Genomic DNA, 19,769 nt, shown 5'->3' on the forward strand with positions numbered 1-19,769 from the left:
TCCCACCAACAGCTTGTCCTACAGCTGGGCCATGGGGTCCCTTTGGAATCAAAGATTTGCTCTTTCAAATTCAGTTGCCCCCACTGACAACCTCTCAAATCTGCCTCAGCCAGAAATGAGAGTTACCCACTGATCCCATTCAAAAGGCCGGATCCTGGTTTGGGCTGTGAATCTCAGAACAATTCTCCAGTGTCCATCAAAATCCTGGGGAGAAGCTCTAGTTATTTATCATTTGAGCAGCCAAAGCCACCCAGGATGTCTGGGCCTGACAGGCGGACAGCCAGGGAGGAGCAGGCCCAACCTCCTCAACACACTGTGGGGCTGAGTGCTGGGGCCTGTGGCCAATGAGGCACCCCGAGAGGCAGAGCATATCCCAGAGGGAGGGTGACATTGGACAACACAAGGCCCACTGAGGCAGCGGCTTACAAAAGCCCCTGAGGTAATGGGGGCCCTTCTCACCAACGGGGTGTGTCCACCCCCAGATATATGTGACTCTTCTTTCCCAAAGCGTCCCGTTTCTCTGGTTTCCCAAAGCCAATTCTGAAACTGCCCTTTGCTCTAGCTTCTTCTTTGACAAACTCTTTCACAAGACCTGAGACACATGCTCTGGTCAAGAGGGTCACAGAATTTCCGCACTGGACGGAAACTCTGAAGGTGTTTCATCTACCTCTTTCCCTTACAAAAGAGAGCCAGCAATGTGTGTAAGGCCACAGAGCAGGTCTGTGGCAGGCCAGCGTGGCAGACTGGGACCTCTGGGCAGGTCTCTCCCTTTCACCCAGCGGCTAGGCCTCCTGCCTCCTGTCCCAGGAAAGGAGAGCAACACAGAACACCTCTCAGCAGGCACCCTCAGGGCTCAGACAAGAGCAGAACTCAGGAAAGGCAGCAGCCTTCCCTGGGTGAGTGCCGACTGTGTTGCAGAGGAAGGAGCCCATAGATTCACTCCCTTAGTGCTAACAAGCACCCCGGGGAGATTCTATTGCTAACCCTTCTTTTACAGATGAGGAAACTGAGGCTCAGGGAGGTGAGGTGACAAGCCTAAGGTCACAGAGTCTAAATGGCAGAGCCAGGGTATGACTCTTACAATCACTTGCCCATACTAGCTCCTACAATGGTCACACAGACATACCACCATCATGCTCCCAAACGGGAAAAGGGCTGAGGTCTGGCTGCCAGGCAGGGCCTCTGAGCCTGTGGGGCCTGCTAGAGGGAGGAGGATCCCCACCTCTCCAGCAGGGGCAAAAATGCTGAATAGCAACGGGGGGGTGGGGCTGGGGGTGGGGGGCTGGGAGAGAAGAATCAACAGCACACAGGACTAGAGACATCTCAAGCTGGAGAGAAAAATAAATTGTTGAAAGTCAGCTAAAGTCACCTTGGTAACTGCTACAACACACTCACCCGGGACAAGGACATCAAGCCCAAGTGCAAACAGCTTTAAAGAAATGGAAAAGAACTTAATCATCTGAAGAATTAATGTGACAAGTGCCCACATTTACACCTCCCACCAACCTTCAATCATTTGAAAATGTACTTTAATCTTTTAACAGAAAAAAAAAAAGGCAAAATGCTAGATCTGCAGTCCTGGAGCTTGGGTATTTCCGGCATGCTGCTTCAATGGAAATGCGGCTGCTACACACACACACACACACACACACACACACACACACACCACACACCACACACACACACACCACACACCACACACACACACACACACAGGAGCCCAGCTTTTTGCTGATTTGTTTTTTCTGGACATCGATGCAGAAGCATGAATTATTTGTGTGGCTGGGTGAGGTATTAAATCTGCATTGACACAGGTTTGCAATGTTTTGCATGGTTGTCAGCTTAATCTTAGTCATAAAAAAATAAGTAGTGTGCTCGCCAGCATGGCCTCATTTTTCAGCTGGGCTGTTTTCTCCCTGAGCTCCCCGTGGAGGAAAAGGCAGAGCTTCCGGGGTTGGAAGGGAGAAGGGCTCCCAGGGAGGCATGGTCCACACCCACTGCTGGGGTAGGGGCCAGGGGATGAAGGATGAGCTATTGCCGCAAGAGGCAGAGTGGCTCACAGCACTGGTTTGAGCCAATGACTGAACCTCTCCCTAAGCTTTGGAAATAAATAAGAATACCCTTTCGTTATAGGATTAAATGAAATGACCCAAGCAAAGCATCTAACAGCGCCTGGGATGTAACAGGTGCTCAAAATATATCTAGAATGCACTGACAGGATGTTAGCTGGCTGCATACAGAAGGCGAGCTGTCTGCTCCTCCTGTAAGAATGCTGATAGCTTAATACAGACTCGTTTGCCTTTACCCTGGGCCCATAATCTAACTGCTTCTTGCCAAGTCAGTTCCCACTTCTGAGCAAAGGTCCTTGCCTGAACTTGGGAGAGGGGACTTCTGAGATGGGGCTTGAAAGGACCCCTGACTCAGCAGTCGCTGCGGGCCCTGGTCAACCACCAGTGCTCCGGCAAGGCTCAACTATGCAGATCAACAAAGCCCTCGAGGCCTTTGTTCTGCTGAGGGAGGCAGAGGCAGGGCCGTCTTCCTTCTAGAGAGCACCGATCAGCCTTAATGCAGTTCTCATCTACTGGTCCTCAAGTTGCCCAGAAGAAGTTTAATTCACCCTCCATGCCAGCGTTTCTAATCCCCAAAGCTGTTCTCACAGACCACTCACAATTTCTCTTTTCTAGTATTGGTGGCCTCAACTTTCAACTGTATTTTTAAGACAAGGTTCTGAAATCTTCCATCCATCCACATCACTCTCCTGTGGATTCACTCTAGCTTGTAAAGCCAGAGTGTCATGTCCGGAAGTGAAGGGTCGTACGTGGAAATAAATACAGTATGTGGCCTAACCAGTGCAGATCACAGAGGGACTACGAGCTTTCTTGTTTGGGAAATTTTATTCCTATTAAAACTGCCACCGCACTACCAGCTCATACTGTGCTCCCCGTCAGCGAACTCTCCCTCAGGCTTTCTCCCACGGGCTGCATTTCGACCGCTTCACCCCCATCGTAGGTCCTGTGGATTATTTGGAGCTAAAAGCAGAACTCTGCATTGTCTGGCTAGTGTTTTAAGCAGTCCGGGTATTTCTGAAACCTGACTCTGGCATACATCATATTGGCATTCCCTTCTGACTTCACATCACTGACGAAACTGATAAACTTGCCATCGACATTCTCATCCCAGGCTTTGATTCAACGGTGAACAGGACAGGGCCAGGCAGACTCTTTGGGTATGCTCACCCATCCAGTTATAAGTCAACCCAACCATCCCATCACCAAGCCCCTCACCCTCCTGGACGCTCAGTGGACCTTTCTCTGTCTAGTTAACAATGACATTAAAAGACATTCTCAAATCGTCTTACGGAACCCCACCTATGTAAGGGCTACAGGACTTCCTTTGTTTACCAGGTAGAAGTAGGTAACTTGTTTCTAAAAAAGACAGTGAGGATGGTCTGGCAGGTCTGACTCTTAGTGAATCCATGCTGACTCTTGGGGTTCACTGTTTCCCTTAAAGAGTGTCATAGCCTACTTGCTGAATAATATAGTCCAGAATTTTCCCTGAGAGTTGACACCAAGCTCTTGTCTAGGACGTCAAGATGCTTTTTCCATCCTGGAGCTTCTGAGTGCTTCCAGTCTGCCAACACCTCTTTCCCACTCCCTCAAAGATTTCTAACATCAACCTTATGAATCTTATCTGCCCATTTGCCTGGGATTCTAGGGCATAATACATATGGACCAGGAGATGTGAAATCATGGCTTTAATGCTCTTATCAATGCAGTGTAACCCTTCCTGGTATGATAACCATTCTTTTTGAGATGGAAACATAATAGAATCTGAGTAAATTTTGCTTTCTTTCTATCACCTATTAACTTTACTGTCCAAACAATGGGGCCTAGGTTTTCTTCTTGTTTCAAACAGAAGTACAAAAAATAAAGTCCATTTTGCTGGTCATAGCACTTTTTTGCAAGACTCAGTTCTTGAGTTTCAATTTTTGACCCTGTTCCTTAAAGTCTGTGCTGGTACAAACACACTTCTCCTTCCAGCTTTTGTTCAAATTCTTCAAAAATTTTGACTTATGGGGTGGCCAGTTAGCTTAGTTGGATGGAGAGCGATGCTTGTAGCACCAAGGTTGCCGGTTCGATCCCTGCATGGGCCACTGTGAGCTGCGCCCTCCACAACTAGAGTGAAACAACTACTTGATTTGAAGCTGATGGGTCCTGGAAAAACACACTTAAATAAATAAAAGTTAAAAAAATGTTTTTGAGTTATGTAATTGATTCTCTACATATCTATATTGGTCCCTGGAAGTATTACACCTCCTTTTAATTTTCAGGAGATTATTCACAATAACAATATTAAAAAGTACCTTTTATTGAATGCAAACCATGGCGCAGTTCCTATGTTAAATTCCTTTCATTTTTACAACCCTATTATTTTTCCCATTTTATTGATGAACTGAAACTCAGAGAGTTAAATAGCCCAAGGTTACAGAATGAGCAAATAAAGGGCTGAGACAAAATCCCCAGGTCTTCCTGACACCAGCTAAAAATGTAACCACAATATTTCTCCTTAGGAACCTTCTATCCGTTTGAGTGGTCTTTCTTCCGGGGGTTTCAAGGCCATGAAGACACATCTATTTTTTCCCCCGAACTCTTAAAAACAATTGCTTCCTAGAAGGCAGAGCAGGGCTTCCCAAAGGGTATTTGATGGAATTTTAATTTAAAAGAAGCTACTAAAAAGAAGATGTGGCAAGGGCTGGATGTAATATGCTGCATCTCAGATTAGGGACTCATAAAATATTGGCATTTTGAAGACTCTGAGAAAAACCTCAGAGGGCAAACAAACTGGTTTCATTTTGTGTAAGCCAAAATCTTCCAGAATACTCTTATCATTTAACATTCAACAAAACCCCCTAAACGACTATGGGGACCCTCCCTCTGGGGACCACTGGCCAGCTATTGCTCTGACAGGGCACAGGGCTTTCCCTCCTGAAGTCAGCTCTGCCCAAAATGCTTTCTGCCAAGGTCCTGTCACTTCTACTCCACCGGCCTCTTTGCTGGTCAGAATTAGATGCACAGCTGAGTGTCCCTCATCATTTTCTTTACCCCAAGACAGATGTTCTCAGGAGGCCTGCTGGGTGGTTACACACTCCTCACTTTCAGCTCTTCGCCTGATGCTGGAGAAACTGAAGTTCCTCTATAGGACCAGGGCTTGCCTTGTGCCAATTTTGTGATTTTTACCTGGAAATGTGTCATCCTTTCCTTTTCCTGGGCAGGGCAACCTTTAACAGCTCCTATAGTAACATTTCTTTGACTTTTTTTTGTTCATTACAATAGTCTGCAGTCTTCCTACTTTTCCCTCCTCAGAAACAAACATTTTCATCTCTGTTAGCTGATTCTTATTGGTGTTTACTTCCATATTTCTAATATACTTTATTTCTTCTCTTGGGTATTCCCTTTTCGGGCTTTACCTATGAACTTCCCACTATGGAAGATGAGCTTTCAGCACTCTGCCACCCCACCCTCCCACCTTCCCAAGATAAGTGTATTGTAAGTTTGTTTGGATAAGTATTAAGTGTTTACATTATTATAATATACCAAAGCTATTTACAACTGAGCCATGTAGTATACTGATTACTCTTCCTTTCTGGTGTAATTGTCCTTGGATTTAATAACTGTCTTCATTTTCTACGTGTTTATCACTAATTCAATCCTGAATTAATTACCAATGGTCTACAGATTATCCCAAGACATTAAAATATATCAAGTATTTATCAATATTATCTTCTTAAAGACATTTTTTCGGAGGGTGCTTCCAAACTACTCCAGTCCAAATCAGCTGCCTTCCATTCTTGCTGCACAGCTGTCATCATGGGATCATCCTTTACCTTCACCCAGGTGATTTCTCTTCCTCTTTCTCGTGTTGGATCCCAATTCCTACACTCCATATGTCTTCCCCACTCATTTTGATGGAGCGTATCGTTTAGCAGATTTTACTTTATTTTTTAGTATGCTTTTCTCAGCCAAATGGTACCCTCTGATCTGCCACCCCTTGGGTTTCCAGGCAAACTGAAATACCAGCTTTACTCTGTGCATTGGTATGTAGACTTCTAAGGTCTTCTTTCCAGATATCTTTTCCTGGGAATTGGCAGGCACCAATTCCTCTTTTATTTTTATCCTTTTATCTTTTACAGGCAGTAGCCAGTGGTGAAGAGGCCTGGGTCTGGAGTCAAGCAACCCAAGGTTCAGATCTTGGCTCTGACATTTATTCCCAGTTTATTGACCCTAGGTAAGTTAGATAATCTAGCTAAGCCTCCACGTTCTAATTTGTAAAATGGGGACAACAGCAGCCCAAAACACAGACAATGCTCAATGAAAACTGCCTGCTCTGCCACAGAAACCTTTCTAGTCTAGGATTCCTCCTGCACTGCGAGTACCGAGGGGTGGTTTATGTAGGGATGGCTTAGAGCAGGGGTGTCCAAACTTTTTTCAACGTTTTTCACCAAGGGCCATATGCAGTAAAATACACAAACAACCAGGCCACTCACTAGAGGTGAAGTACGTATTGCTTCACCTGGTTTATTTAAGTAAACTAAATATATTTTTGGAATTGGCTGCGGGCCAATTAAAAATGGATTGAGGGCCTCAGTTTAGACGACCCTGGCTTAGAGGCATACCTCGATAATTCAGGAATTGATCTAATTCTTTCCATTTATTTCTCCTTTAGTACCTGTCTACACAATACATTCTATATTTACACTTCCAACTGCATAAGGTGACTTTTTACACACCCTAAAACACCCTCTTCTTCCAGTGTCAAGATGTAGTCCTGATTTCTAGTACTGTATAGTTTACAATACATGCCCTTGTTCACCCTACCCACACTTTACAGACAGAAACTTATCCATGTTTCCGCTCCACCCTGGTCTCTTCACATTGAAAAGGCTTCCTTTTCCCATCTTAGTCTAGGGGTATTGGCCATATTCTATCAGCAGCACATGTGGAAAGGAGAGGAGCCGAACCACCAAGACTCCTTTTAGCCACAATCCCAGTCCTGTGACAGTGGTGACGTCTGCATTGGCCACATGTCTTGGGGCCTTCTCCTTGGGGACGCCCGGGAGCAGGAACCAGGGCATCAGGGTTGGCAACTATTCAGAAGTGAAGTGGGTTTGGCCTGCTGAGCCCAGCCCAACCTCTGGCTTCTGCCTCCAGCCTGGGAGATTATTCCTTTTGCTTTCAGATTGCTGACGAAAGCTCTGAACTTTCCAGAGAAAGAACCACTTGCAGGTCGGCCTTCAGGGCAGGATTGGAACAGGGTGTGGGTGGGGATGAGGGCACCAGCTCACCTCCACAGTTACCATGAAGCACAAAACTGTATCACCAGGTCATTCTGAGACATTCTCTGATAGGGACAATACCAGGAGTAAAAAGCCTCAAGAGGTTATGGGTAAACCCGTAACGAAATGGTAAAAAGCAGTAATGTTCATTGCAAACATGGTAAGGATGGAATGTGGTGACGGATTACGAGGACAGAGTGGCTAAAGAAGACAGTGAGAAAACTGCCTGAAGATTAGGGGATTCCTTAACCAAATATTAAGTCCTCTGAGCACCAGAGACTTCCACCCCAGCCTGTGCTCTGACTTTGGTGGGCGATTAGCACCCCTGCTTTCCTGAATGAGCCCTCTAGCCAGAGCCCTTTGCTTTCCGTTTTCTGAGACTCTGAGTAATTTCCTCTCTCTAACTCTCACCTTTAAGCCTTCCTTTTCCCTTCCCTGGAGAAGTGACTCATTGCTGAAGTGTTGGGTGACATTGGGGATCAAGGATGGGTGATAAAAATACTCCTGATTGTGCAACTTAGGGAAGGGGATGCAGTCTGGATGGAGAATTCAATGCACTGCCTGTGAACTCCGAGGCTGGGGTGTTAACAATGGCCAGGGCTTCCTCTCATTGGGGAAGTGGAGCAGAGAATGGAGTTCAACACAAATTCACCCCAGTCGGATTTGCTGTGGAGCCCCTTGTTCTGCCCTTTCAAACGTGTGTTTCTGAGAAAGGCACATAAAGGCAGGCACTTAGCACGACAAATGTGGATCACAGAGGCCTGGCCCCTTCCTGCCATGAGCCCTCTGGGGCCTGGCTGGGGCCCTGAGAGCAGGCCTGTTTCTTTCGGGGTTTTCTCTCCAGTGAAAAGAACTGTACTTCCCCAGCGTGGGAGGCATGAGGGAAGCCAATGCGACAGATGCAGGCTCCAGGCCGGCCACTGCACTGATGCCACAGACGCCTTAGAGCAGGGTTACCCAAGACTGCCTGCATGCAAGCAGCAACAGCAACAGCAACAGCCCGGCTGTTTTCCCAGATGGAAACTCACCTTCCTTCACCCAGTTCACTGGATGCAAACTAGATATTTTCTTCTATGTAATCTTCATGGGCCTCAAGGCTGAGCAAAACAAAATACAGTTTTCTTCAAAGGATGACTCCCTAGCCAGGTCACAAGCTATTCACAATCTAGGAACAGAGGCAGTGACGTCACCCCACCCAAGAGGCTAAACAGATGGGAGCAGAGACACTCATAAAAATGGAGAGAAATCTATGTGTGTCCATGTGTGTGCACTGGAAGGAAGGTGCAGCTCAGAATGTCACAACAGGAAAGTTCATGCTACAAAATCTTAATTCGCCAGGAAATTAAGGCAAAAAGGAAAACAAAACAAAACACACAAACCTTAGAAGATGCTGGTGCAATTCCAGAAGACTGAGAAACTTGGCTCAGCAATGATGGTTAGTTTGCTTTTTAAAGGTGCCTCAGTGACAAAGTGCTCCTCCCACAGTCAGGAACCCTCCCCACCAACACGTGTGCACACACGTGTGTGAGCTCTGACCTCTCTGGGAGGGTATGCGACCCCCGAGAGCTCCCTACATGTCCCCCAACCTCAGTCAGTGAGTCACTGGCAGAGGGATGAGGAGGAGGTGTGGGGCCACTGCTGCAGGTTCCAGCATCAGAGTAACAGTTTACAGAACGGCAAGCCACCCGACATGATGCAGCGGCTCACATCCTCTGACTCACTGTAGAGAGGCTGGGGTGCGAAGGCCAGACTCCGGAGAATATTCCGTGTCTAACCAGGCAACCTCAGACAGAGAAGATGGCCATTGGCTTTTTTCCCCAGGTCCCTACAAGTGTCGGCAGGATGGTCCCTAAGCCAGGCTGTCCTTAGTAGCACAAAGGAGTCACTTTCCATGTTTCCCAAACTCACCCGGGCAGGCAGTGGGAAGGGAGGCGCCAGCAAGCCCAAGGATGCTTTTTTCAACTGATCATCTTGGGAAAAACCAGATACAAATTTCACGGCTGGAATGCAAGAGTTGTGAAATGCTGGAAGAAGCCCCAAAGAGAGCTAAGGACTCTCCTTCCGGGAAGGTGGTGGGCGGAGGGTTGGCAAGGGCTAGTGAGAGAGGAGCAGGTTGCCCAGAGGGGGCCTGCCTTTCTGGGAAGCAGGAAGTAAGGCCTCAAGAAAGAAAGAGAAGAGAGAGAGAGAGAGAGAGAGAGAGAGAGAGAGAGAGAGAGAGAGAGAGAGAGAGAGAGAGAGAGAGAAAGAGAGAAAGAAAGCCCCAAGCCCTGAGGTGGTAGAGGGGCCAGTGATAGGGTTGGTTTTGTTTCTGAACATGAATAAAACACAGCTTTGTGTCAAAAAATAGTTCTGGTATAAATGAACCAATTATGACCCAGCTTGTTATCTTTGGGATTTGGAAGCACGAGGCTGACAGCATGTCCCCTCTAGAATTAAATACAACCAGTAAGCTTCTAACGTGAGGCATTAGCCTTGTCCTGGTGTCACATGAGAGGACTCTATTCTTGCTCTGACAACTTAAAGGAGGTCCACCAGTGAGGGTTATCACTACCTCAGAGACAGTCTCTGATCACGGGGTCCCACGCGGTCCCTGATCACGGGGCAAGGAAGATCACACAATCTTAATGGATGATAGATTGCCGTAAGCGCCACCCTTTTCTAACCCGGTGGGCAAATTATTCATTAGCCTCTCTGAACCTTAGTTTCCTCATCTATAAGATTATTTACTTCACAGAGTGACTATGAGGATGAACTAAATGCATATAGTATAAAGCACTTGGAACATTACTTAGCACATAGTAGGTACTATTTAAGTGAAAGCTGCCATTGAGGAGTGAAAAAGAGAAAGTGCCTGACTCCCAAAGTAGGCTCAAGCCCAGCTGCTAATGTCCAGACTCCATCAACTCCTCTGAAATGCAGCTTCCTCGGGCCACATTCAGACCCATGAAACCCCGTGCATCAGAGCGCCCCAGCCCGGAAAGCCTGACTAAAGGAAAAGCAGACACGCAGACACAATAAGGCCCATGCTGGTTGTTCCCCCACAGGGAGAGGAGCAAACACTGGTGCCAGCACATTTGGGGTCGGCTTTCTCAGTTGCAATCCATGTGGTTTGTCTGAAACGGGGTCAGGTCCCAGAGTGGGCAGCACAGATATTACAATTGTGCTTGCTAATCTGAACTGAGTCCATCGTCATCGATCCTGAAATAATAGGGAGCTGGAGTCTTGAGAGATTTGAGGGGTGTGTTGGAAAATGTTCTTGGCAAAGGAGGAGGAACCATTTCTCAACCAATTGCTAACAAATTAGTAACCAGCACTGAGAACCTCAGAGGAGATGATCTGATTCTCTCCGAAGTGCAGATTCCAGCACCTTGGAAACCTGATTGGGTACTTGAGCTGCAGGGAGGGGAGACACCCCAGAGGGTTGGCACCTCTGGTCTGTTCCCACCCATCTCTTTGTAGCTCAGCCAACTCAGGCCAAAGGATGGAGGCTGCAGCCTCTGCCTGGGTCTACAGACAGCCCTCAGACCAGATCCGAGCCCACTGCCCAGTCAAGAGGAGCTGAGTGTGGGCTGTCTGTGTGCATCCAGGGATCCAGAGCCTTGTGCCCCCTTGCAATGCCTGGGGGCATAGCAGCTGGCAGTATGACCTAGATAGGGAGTGAGAGCTCAGGCCTATCCCGATAGACAAGAGGGGTAAGTGGCGTGTGTCTCTGTTGCCCAGAAACCATGACCTTCCAGAGCTGGAAGCACGACCTGGACTAAGATTGTCTACAAGTTGTCGGCAATATGCTTGAGCCTTTAAGCCTTCAAGTACCTCCTGGCCTATCACCAACGCCAATGGGGCCCAGAGGGAGGAGCCAACCTCAGGGCACAAAAAGGAATGTGGCCCTGGGACAGGGTCCAGACTCATAGGTGGAGAGTTTCCAGATGCCCTATGACCTAACCTGGCCATCTGTTGCTGCCAAGGGAGACCACGGTACCTCGCGGCAGCTACTCCAAGGCAGTTGGCTGGCGGCGAAAACTACTGAGGTGGCAGCAGAGGCTTCTCCTGATTCTTACCAAGGAGCTCAACTCTCATGATTTCTGGATGGCAGACTCAACAGGTGAGCCATCTTGGGCAGCCGTGTTCCCAGAATAACTCTCCCTGCTCCATAATCTGCTCCCAAGTTACAGCCTTAACTTTAACCAGCCGGGTCTCCCTGTTCCATCCTTGTCAGCTCCCTCCCCTGCTTGTTAAAACTCTAGGGAACCTTCAAGATCCATCTCATGTTCCTCCTCCTCTGAGAAGCCCTCCCTAACTACTCCAGGTCATGCTGACTGGTCTTTTCTGTATTGCATTAAATCACTACCACTTCTGGGGCTTCAGATGAGCATCTGAAGCTAGAATTCAAAGAAGTAGCTATTTGCAACAAATTCCATCTACAGCCAGATTCACACCAATTAATTAATTAACTAATTAAATTGTTTCAAGCTCATGTGCCCTCCAAAGAGCCTACACCTCAGATCGACCCCTGGGTCCTGAGCCTGCCACACAGTTAAGCATGTAATAAAGACTTTAGAAGAAGGATATGTCACCCTGGTCTTGCAGGAGTAAGCTGCTTCCCTTTTAGCCCAGAGCACAGCAACTTCCTCCCTGGCAGGCAAGGTCCCTACTCTGGCCTGCCAGCTCCCAGGTATCCCGTCAGCAGCTATTCCCCAGAGCTGCCCTGGGTCTAAGAGCAGAGGGGGGTGCCCAGCGCCAGCCCTGCCCACCATTTGTCCCCTATCAGAGGAAGAGAGGTCAGCAGGAAGCGGATCTGACCTCTGGGGTGGCCACAGTCTCTCCCAAGGGCTATAGGGGCCCCTGGACAGGCAGCAGAGGCCTGCAAAGGACTTCCCTTCCCTGCCCTGGGCCCCATGGAAAGGAGGCAGGAAGAAGGGCCTCGGTGCAGACGTCCAGTATGGGGCTGGCCAGACAGGGAGGCCCCTGGAGTTGCAGCTATCAGCCGGAGACCAGGCTCCAGGAAGGAAGGAAGGGCAACTCTGGCCGAGGCCGAGATAAGGAGGGGAGCCGTGCTCAGCACAATGGCCTCCCACAAAGCTGGGAGGCCCCAAGTCAAATTTTGCCCCAACCTGGCCTCCCGTCCACTCACACAGCCCATGTAAATATTTACTAATGTTTATATTCCTGCTCTGCTGGGTCCCCTCTGAGGCCCTTTCCTATGACCCACAGATCTGTGTGCCCCAGACCCTGGGCCCCTCCAGCAAGGGCTATCAGCTTTGTTCTCTCTCATGCAGGCCCTTCAGGACAAAGCTGCCCCCTTGTTCCAGCCCTGGGACACTGTTGTCAGAAAGCTGCACTAACGCTCTGTGGTGGGGAACTTACGGGGCCCGGTCATGGGTGAGGCCATTCTGCCGCTGTGGGTTGATTGGCGGAAGGACAGGTTTGCTGTTGATCTCAAGTCCTCTCCTCAGGGTCTCCCGGATCTGCTCCGTGTCTGTAACAACACCAAGTTGCCTGGTGGCCCTTTGGGCTCCCAGCATCCCCCAACCCTGTCCCCGGGACCTGGCTCTGGACATGTGCTGGAGAAACAACCCCATGAAGGCCTCCTGAGCCTGTTCCAGGCATCAGCTGTGAGATCTGAGTGAGTGCAGTGTGGGGACACAGGGCAAATAAGGCACCACGGCCTCAAGAAACTTTGGGTCTGAAGAGTGCCATTCCTGTAGAAGATAAGGGGTGGCCTCTGACTTCGGAAGGACACCCTCCAAGACAGGGCTCTGCTCCACTGTTCTTTCCTTCCCTGCCTTACAGCCCCCAGCTTTAACCGTAACAGAGTTCCAGCAAGTGACTGCCCAGGCCTTTGCCGTTGCTCGAGACCCCCGAGGGATTCTGCCCACTGAAATGCCAGGAAGGGTGGCAAGTGCCCTGCCATGAATGGGCAGGTGTCTCTTACACAAGTTTCTGGGCTGTGGGTGGTCAGCGGGTGTCTGGCCGTGCCACTCCCTCCCCGTGGGCCGGGTCAGTGGGACACTGAGGTTATCTCCCCACATTGGCCCAGGGTACCATGCCTCTCCACGGGGCTGCCAGGGGCCAGGAGATGAGAGAGGAATCTCCTGGTGGGATTAGTTCTTTGCAAGGTGCTTTGCTGGTCTTTGGGTGAAACCTATAAGTCTGGTCCCCTATATTGAGATTTGAGTCTAAGACTTACCTCTGCAAACTACAAACTCATACAAAAAAGCAAATACATGAACATTGGTTGCTCAAAGGGTAGGCTTAGAGTGGATGATGGAGGTGATTATTAACTTTTCTGTTTGACTGATAGTAGCATGGATTACTTTTATAATTTAAAAAAAAAATCTAATAATGGTGACATTTTAGACAAGACTATGAATCCCTCCTTAAATCACCTTTTTTGTCAAAAGCAACAGAATGATTCCAATAACTGTATACGTTACCTCGGAACCTCTCATGGGTTTGGCACACCATTAGAACAAGCAGGAAGAAAAGAAAGGGGTCAGACATTTGTGCTAAGGTTTTAAGCTGTCCCTTACGGAAATAGAAAACCTTGTATGCGTGCTACCACATATGCAGGGATTTTATTTAGAACTGAAGGTATCTTATTCTTCAAAAAATAAGATGGAAGAATAGAGAAAGGAAGTAGAAAAAGAAGCTGTAAACATATATATATGTAAATGGCTGCCTTTCTTTTGAAGTTAGTTATGGACGCCCTTTGCTAAAAACCACAACTGTTTCTATAGCCAAGACCAACATGGTGAGCTTCCAACAGGAGAGCCAGATCCTCCTTCTCCAAGGCCCCTCCCAGAATGCAGTGGGGACAGGGTCCTCTGCCCACAGCCCCTTCGACTATATCCTCAGGACAGTGAGGTGGGGAAGTTGGCAAGCTGGCCTCACACTCGGGCCCCTCCCCTCTAAGGCCTGGGAGGGCCTGAGGCCAGAATGACCCTCGGGTCTGGCATGGCTTCCGGGCCAGAGCTGGACCTTGTGTCAATCCCGTGGGTGGCCGACGCTTATTCACTTGGGTGGACTGTGGCCTTTTCCTGTAACTGTTCTCTGGCTTCCACTCACCTCCATGACCTCAGAATGCAAGGGGTAAATCTAAAACATAATGGTCGCTGCTGGTGGTGCATTTGAAATACACACAGGAAACACAGGAGAAATGGGCCAATAAAGCTCCCTTAATTCCACCCTGCTGGAAGACTTCACATGCTGTTTAAATACTGTCAGGAAAGAAGCTATTGAATGGGCTGTTTATATTAGAGACTCATCTTATAGAGACTGAAAACCAGGCCTGGGGAGAGAGAAGGGGGGGAAGGCCGAGGGACGTTCCTACCTTTGCCAGAGAGCCTCCGGGGCTGTGTGCCAATGCAGATGCTCCGGCTGTCCTCGTCGTCCTCAGGGGGCCGGCTCAGGTCATCCCAGGCACACTTGGCGCTGACGCCGCTTAGATTGGAGCCGTCCGTCTCGATGCCTTTGTCAACTCTCTCCTGCTTAGAAACAACCAAAGAGCCAGAGTTTCTTCAGTGAACCGGCGGCCTTAGGTCACCACCACCTTTGCAGTATTTACTAAGCCCTTGTAGGTGCTGAGCACGGGACAAGTGCTAGACGAGCAGGGTCTCTGATCTTGTTCTGCCCTGGTTACTGACGCATGACCGTCTCTGCCTGCCACTGGACTCCTCCAGGGTAACCAGGGATTAGGGCAAGCCAGGAAGAATGAAAATCCCAAGAGAAGCTTCTCCTCTATCATCAACCTTCCAGTAAAATGACCTTTACACCTGTTGTGGAGCCTTGACTCCACCCACCCCATCCTGCCTGTGTAGCTGATGGGGCAGAGTCAGGAGCTACTTCCCTGAGGAAAGACACAATCCTTCCTCTCCTCTCCTCATCCAGGAAGAAGCCCTCCCCACTACCCCCACCCCCATCGCTGCTACAGAGGACAGGATGGAAGCCTGCCACAGGTGGGAGAGGCCAGGACTCAGACCAACCTCTCCCTTGGCTCCGCGTCTGCAGTTTCTTCTTCTAACAGCAGGGGGTGTAGTCACACAGTGAACACCACCAGAGAGCCCAAGGGCAGGACTTCCTGCTTTGCTAACTTGTTTGGCAAAGGGCTCTGGATGGAGTTGCTTCTCCATTTCTTGGAATGAAATGGGGGCCTGGAGGGCACTGAGCATCTGCAGACCCCACCAGAGGCCCTGCTTTCGTGCAGGCCTTGGCACTGTTGAGTCCAAACACTCTCCAAACGGCCTCACCAAATGGTCTCAAGAAAGAGTTATACCCAAATATCCCTGTGGTTTCTGTAATGTTGGGCTTTGGATTCAAGGTCATCTGGAAGGCTCTAGCAACCTTGCTCACATGCACTCACATGTGGGTCAAATAAAGCTGCTAAGTGAGCACCTCAGGAAGAGTCCGCACCTGCCTGTCTGCCTGCCCTTCTCTCCATGCCTCTACAGGCACCAAACGGGCCTGCTGGTCGGCCAGGGAGCCTATCTGGGGAAGCACAAGGTAAGCTTACATAAGGTCCTTATTTCCTGAGACCAGGCCCTGCCCTGGATGCCTCCGTCTCATCAATCACACGCTCCTCCTTTCCAGTGCTGCCATTAGCCTGGGCAAAACTGGGACTCTGAGGAGTGACAGGGAGAGGCTGATGACAGGGAGCAGCTCTGCGCTCCAGGCAGGAGTTTGCTCAAGGTAGAGTCTGAGCTTTTCCCTCTCCACTGGCCATCCTGAGGTCCCCTCACTGAAGCAAAGAGCTGAGGACACCTCTTGGCTCAACTAGCGGAGACCACTTACTTTATAAGTAAACAAACAAACAAACAAACAAACAAACAAAAGTTAAGACCCAGAGAAGTTAAAGGGCTTGTTTAGGCACACAGTTAGCTAGTGGTAGAGCTTGGAGCAAAGGACCAGGAGCCAGCTCTAAAATGAACGACCTGCAAGCAGGCCCCAGACTGGCACAAGTGAGCACAGAGGAGCCCCCACTTGGCGCACAGAGCCACCAGGAAAGAAGGCTGGACTTTCTCACCAAGGTCCGCCTGCTTGCTTTTAAAGACCACTAGGTGCTCTTGGTCCTGCGGGCTGGTCTCAGGGGAGCCTAAAGACTAGGAAGAGAACTAGTCCTGGCACGCAGAGAAAGGACAGATTGCTTACTCTGCTAGTTCAAAGGACCAGGTTCTTTCTTAGCTCTTGGCACTTATGACAGGAGCCAAACAACAGCCCAGTGTCCCAAGCTGGATCCCAGTGTGGCTATAGAACAAGGGCTTAGGGAAACAGCCTTCATGGTTCCTGGTTCTTGCATAAGCAGAAGCTACAAGGAAACCAAGTTTAAAGTAGAGATAACAGAGGATCTTGGCAGCAATTTGAAAACTTCAGTGTTAATGGTGCTAGGAAAATAGAGGAGCATCATCTGTGAATCAGTAGGATTTCTGCCCAAGAACTCATAGGTCTGTAATAGAGAACCCAGGGACTGTTGGCTTTGTGTGCACTTGCTACCTCTCCCCTGCCACCTCTTGTCCCTCCTAGAGGACATGGAATTCCTGGCAGCTGCCTGTGGCCTACCAGATTTTAAAGAGGCATAAAAGGTTCAGAGATGGCAATGACCTGCAACTGGCAGGGGGAAGAAGGAGGCAGACACAGACCAGGCACATTATTAGCTGTCGGCTGCTCCTGCTTCATAAGGAGCCCATAAGAAAGGAAGTTATACTCTGTGTAGCTTTCAAAATTCATCTGCATGCAAAAAGAGTGCTTCTCTTAAAAACCAAAGGCGACACTGAAACTATATACAGGTGGGCTACGTTGAGTGGATAACTGCAGGCCTGTATGTATGAAGACTTCCTTTATGCATCAAGGAATGCCAACCTACCCAGGGAAAGTTGCCTGACTGCCCAAGATGAAAATGTAATTAAAAGAGGATGGGATCATTTGACCAATCACGGCACCCCTTGCATTTGGGCTGTGGGGTCAGTATCAGCTATTCTGTCTGTTACGAGGTGATGGTGGCCACGGTGGGATGGCTCCTTGAAAGAAAGTCTGTGTTCTTTTAAGAAGGGGGAGGTGGGAAGGTGAATACTAGGCAAACAACATCCACTATATTGATTTTCCTTAGTTGCTGGTGATCTTATTTTTTTAAGTCAGGTTTATTGGTATATGATTTGTGTATGATTTTCGTACAATAAAATTATCCTTTTAAATGTAAAAATACATGTGTCTGAGAGCAGGTTTCCTAGCCTGAAATCTCTGCTCCCTTATGCGCTCTGCAGAAATTCAGGGTACAAGTTCCAAATCATGCCAAATTTCTATTCACTCACAGATAAAGCTCCTCCGTTTTCCCAGGATGAAAGCCAGTGCTATTTGGAAGAAGCCTAGGCACAGTGTGCTAGAAAGGTTTTCCTCACTCAAGACATACTTGCAGGTGTGGATCGATTTCAAATATGGTCTCTCCCCTCCGCATGTCTGTTATCAGCCAGGGGCCGCCAGCGCTGTGGACAAAGAAAGGGAACCAGATGGTAACTGAGGGGCTGGGCTGAGCGTAGAACACAGGGGAGTGGTGAGGCGAAGGGGGCCATGAGGGAGTGAGTCATCAGGAAGCCCCGATGTGAAAACCAGTGCCTGAACAGCATGGTAAAGGAAAGCCCACGTGTGGGGCAAGGAGGGACTCCCAGCTCCGAGGCCTGGGAAGCCAGGCGCCTACCTCGTAGGGAGCGAGTGTACTCACATGGGCACCGTCCGCAGCAGCTCCAGGATGCCCTGCCCGTTCCACTGCTGGGCTGCATGGAGCTCCTCAGTGCAGACACCAACAATCTGAGACCCAGGGACAAGACGCCATTCACGTTAACAGCCATTCCTCCACTCACTGAGGCTCTGTAAGTGTCACCTCAAGTGATAAGACCACAGGCAGGGTGTGTGCTCAGGGGCCGGTGCATCCAAAATGGGGTGGTTCCTTTAGGAGGGAACAGTTGCCTGGCCAAGGTATGGATGGGTCCACATATGGGGGCACTGAGGCCTGATTTTCACTCTGCTGTGATAGGTCAGGTATCTGTTGACACCAAGTCTAGCCCTAGACCATGGAGGGGAAAATCAGGCCCTGCCAATTCAGGATGGGTCCTTAGTCCATGGCCCTAGAAACAGGGAAGGTCCAGGGGGACATTCTTGCCCAGTCTAGGATCACGGGGACCGTGAACAGAGGTGATTCTGAGACCCTTCAAGCTCGGAACGACGACCAGAGGCCCCAGCAGCTGGCAAAGAAGCTCCCTTCCTTATCAGGGGCTGAGCCTTTGAGTAAATCTCAAGGGAAACAACTGAACCTTTACATCGTTATGCCAAGGAAGGCCCCTGCAGCTGGGGTGGATGCACATCCCTTCTGGGTGGCGGCAAGTCCAGCCCAAAGCTGCCTTCCTGCTGGGAGCTCCTGCACCTGGGGCTGCCTGGGTCTTAACTATTTCACGGAAATACCCTCCTCAGCTATAACCATTCTCTCCTACCCAAATGGCTCCTGCCCCTTCCTCCTTCTCCTATCTCAGCAGGTTACATCAGACCACCTGAATCGACCTGACAAACCATCAGAGGGTACAGAAAATAGGAGAAGACCAAGGGAACCTCCCGTTCCCTTCACTCCCACTACCCAAGCCCTCCAGCCCTCCCAGAACTTTTCCCACAGGGAAGGCTCAAGCCCATGTCCAACCTGTGCCTCACCTGGAGGAAGGTAACTACCCCAAAGGGTGTCTGCACGGGTTGCATCTGCGGGTCCTCTGTCAGCAGCATGTGCTGAATTCTTGACTCACTGTTATCCAAAGGGCTGTGCCAAGACACATGGTCCCCGCTGCAGAACGTGTTCTCTGTGGGAGAGACAGGCGGATCCTCAGTGTGTGAGGCCCTGCATCCAGGCCTGGAACCCAACCTGGGATCTGATAAGCCCAGGCTGGGAGTCTCCCCAGCCTTCCAAGGTAGCCCCTGTGAAGGAGGTGAAGCATTCACACGGATGGAGCAAACCAGACATATTCCTGCTGGTCAGTTCTGCCAGCCTTCGTAGAAAAGGACAGGCTGCTTGTACGCATGCTCACTTGGCCCAGCAAGTCCAAAGCCTTCTGGCATCGGCTCCAATTCCCCTGCACCTTCACTTATTTGGGGGGTGGGGGTAGGGCAGCCATGACTGGGTCTACCAAGAAAGAATAAAGTGATTTACTGTGGGGCCACCTGAACAGAAGTCCACAGGGAGACTGGAGGGCAGTGAAAGCCTTTCACCTTGGAAAAACAGACCAGGATTTGTGATGTTGCTGAAACTGCTCAAAAGGGAACACCTAACCTTGGAGGGCCTTGGAGATCTGTCAGCAGGTTCCTCCAGCTAGATAGACTGAGGGAACAGTTCCTCAGGGAGGAACACAGGAGGTGTGAAGTAAATGGAGGTCTGAATTGTGCCTCACACACCTTGGCAGAGACATAGAGC

General features: G+C 49.5%; 1 protein-coding gene across 3 annotated transcripts in view; it reads right to left on the bottom strand.

Moving 5' to 3' along the window:
• Positions 1-19,769, bottom strand: part of SUFU (SUFU negative regulator of hedgehog signaling) — a 97,494-nt gene that overhangs the window by 16,937 nt on the left and 60,788 nt on the right. For 2 of the 3 annotated variants that reach the window (XM_019725011.3, XM_019725013.3), the window contains exons 4-8: positions 19,019-19,161; positions 18,042-18,127; positions 17,733-17,805; positions 14,664-14,820; positions 12,698-12,809 (exon numbers count right to left, since the gene is read on the bottom strand). In XM_019725011.3, the coding sequence (XP_019580570.1) occupies positions 12,698-12,809; positions 14,664-14,820; positions 17,733-17,805; positions 18,042-18,127; positions 19,019-19,161 (571 nt within the window). The remainder of the gene's footprint in view (positions 1-12,697; positions 12,810-14,663; positions 14,821-17,732; positions 17,806-18,041; positions 18,128-19,018; positions 19,162-19,769) is intronic. The other variant, XM_019725012.3, reaches the window with a different exon arrangement.

Source organism: Rhinolophus sinicus, chromosome 15 (genome assembly GCF_057876585.1).
Source record: "Rhinolophus sinicus isolate RSI-liver-muscle chromosome 15, RSI-T2T, whole genome shotgun sequence".
Classification (NCBI taxonomy): Eukaryota; Metazoa; Chordata; class Mammalia; order Chiroptera; family Rhinolophidae; genus Rhinolophus; species Rhinolophus sinicus.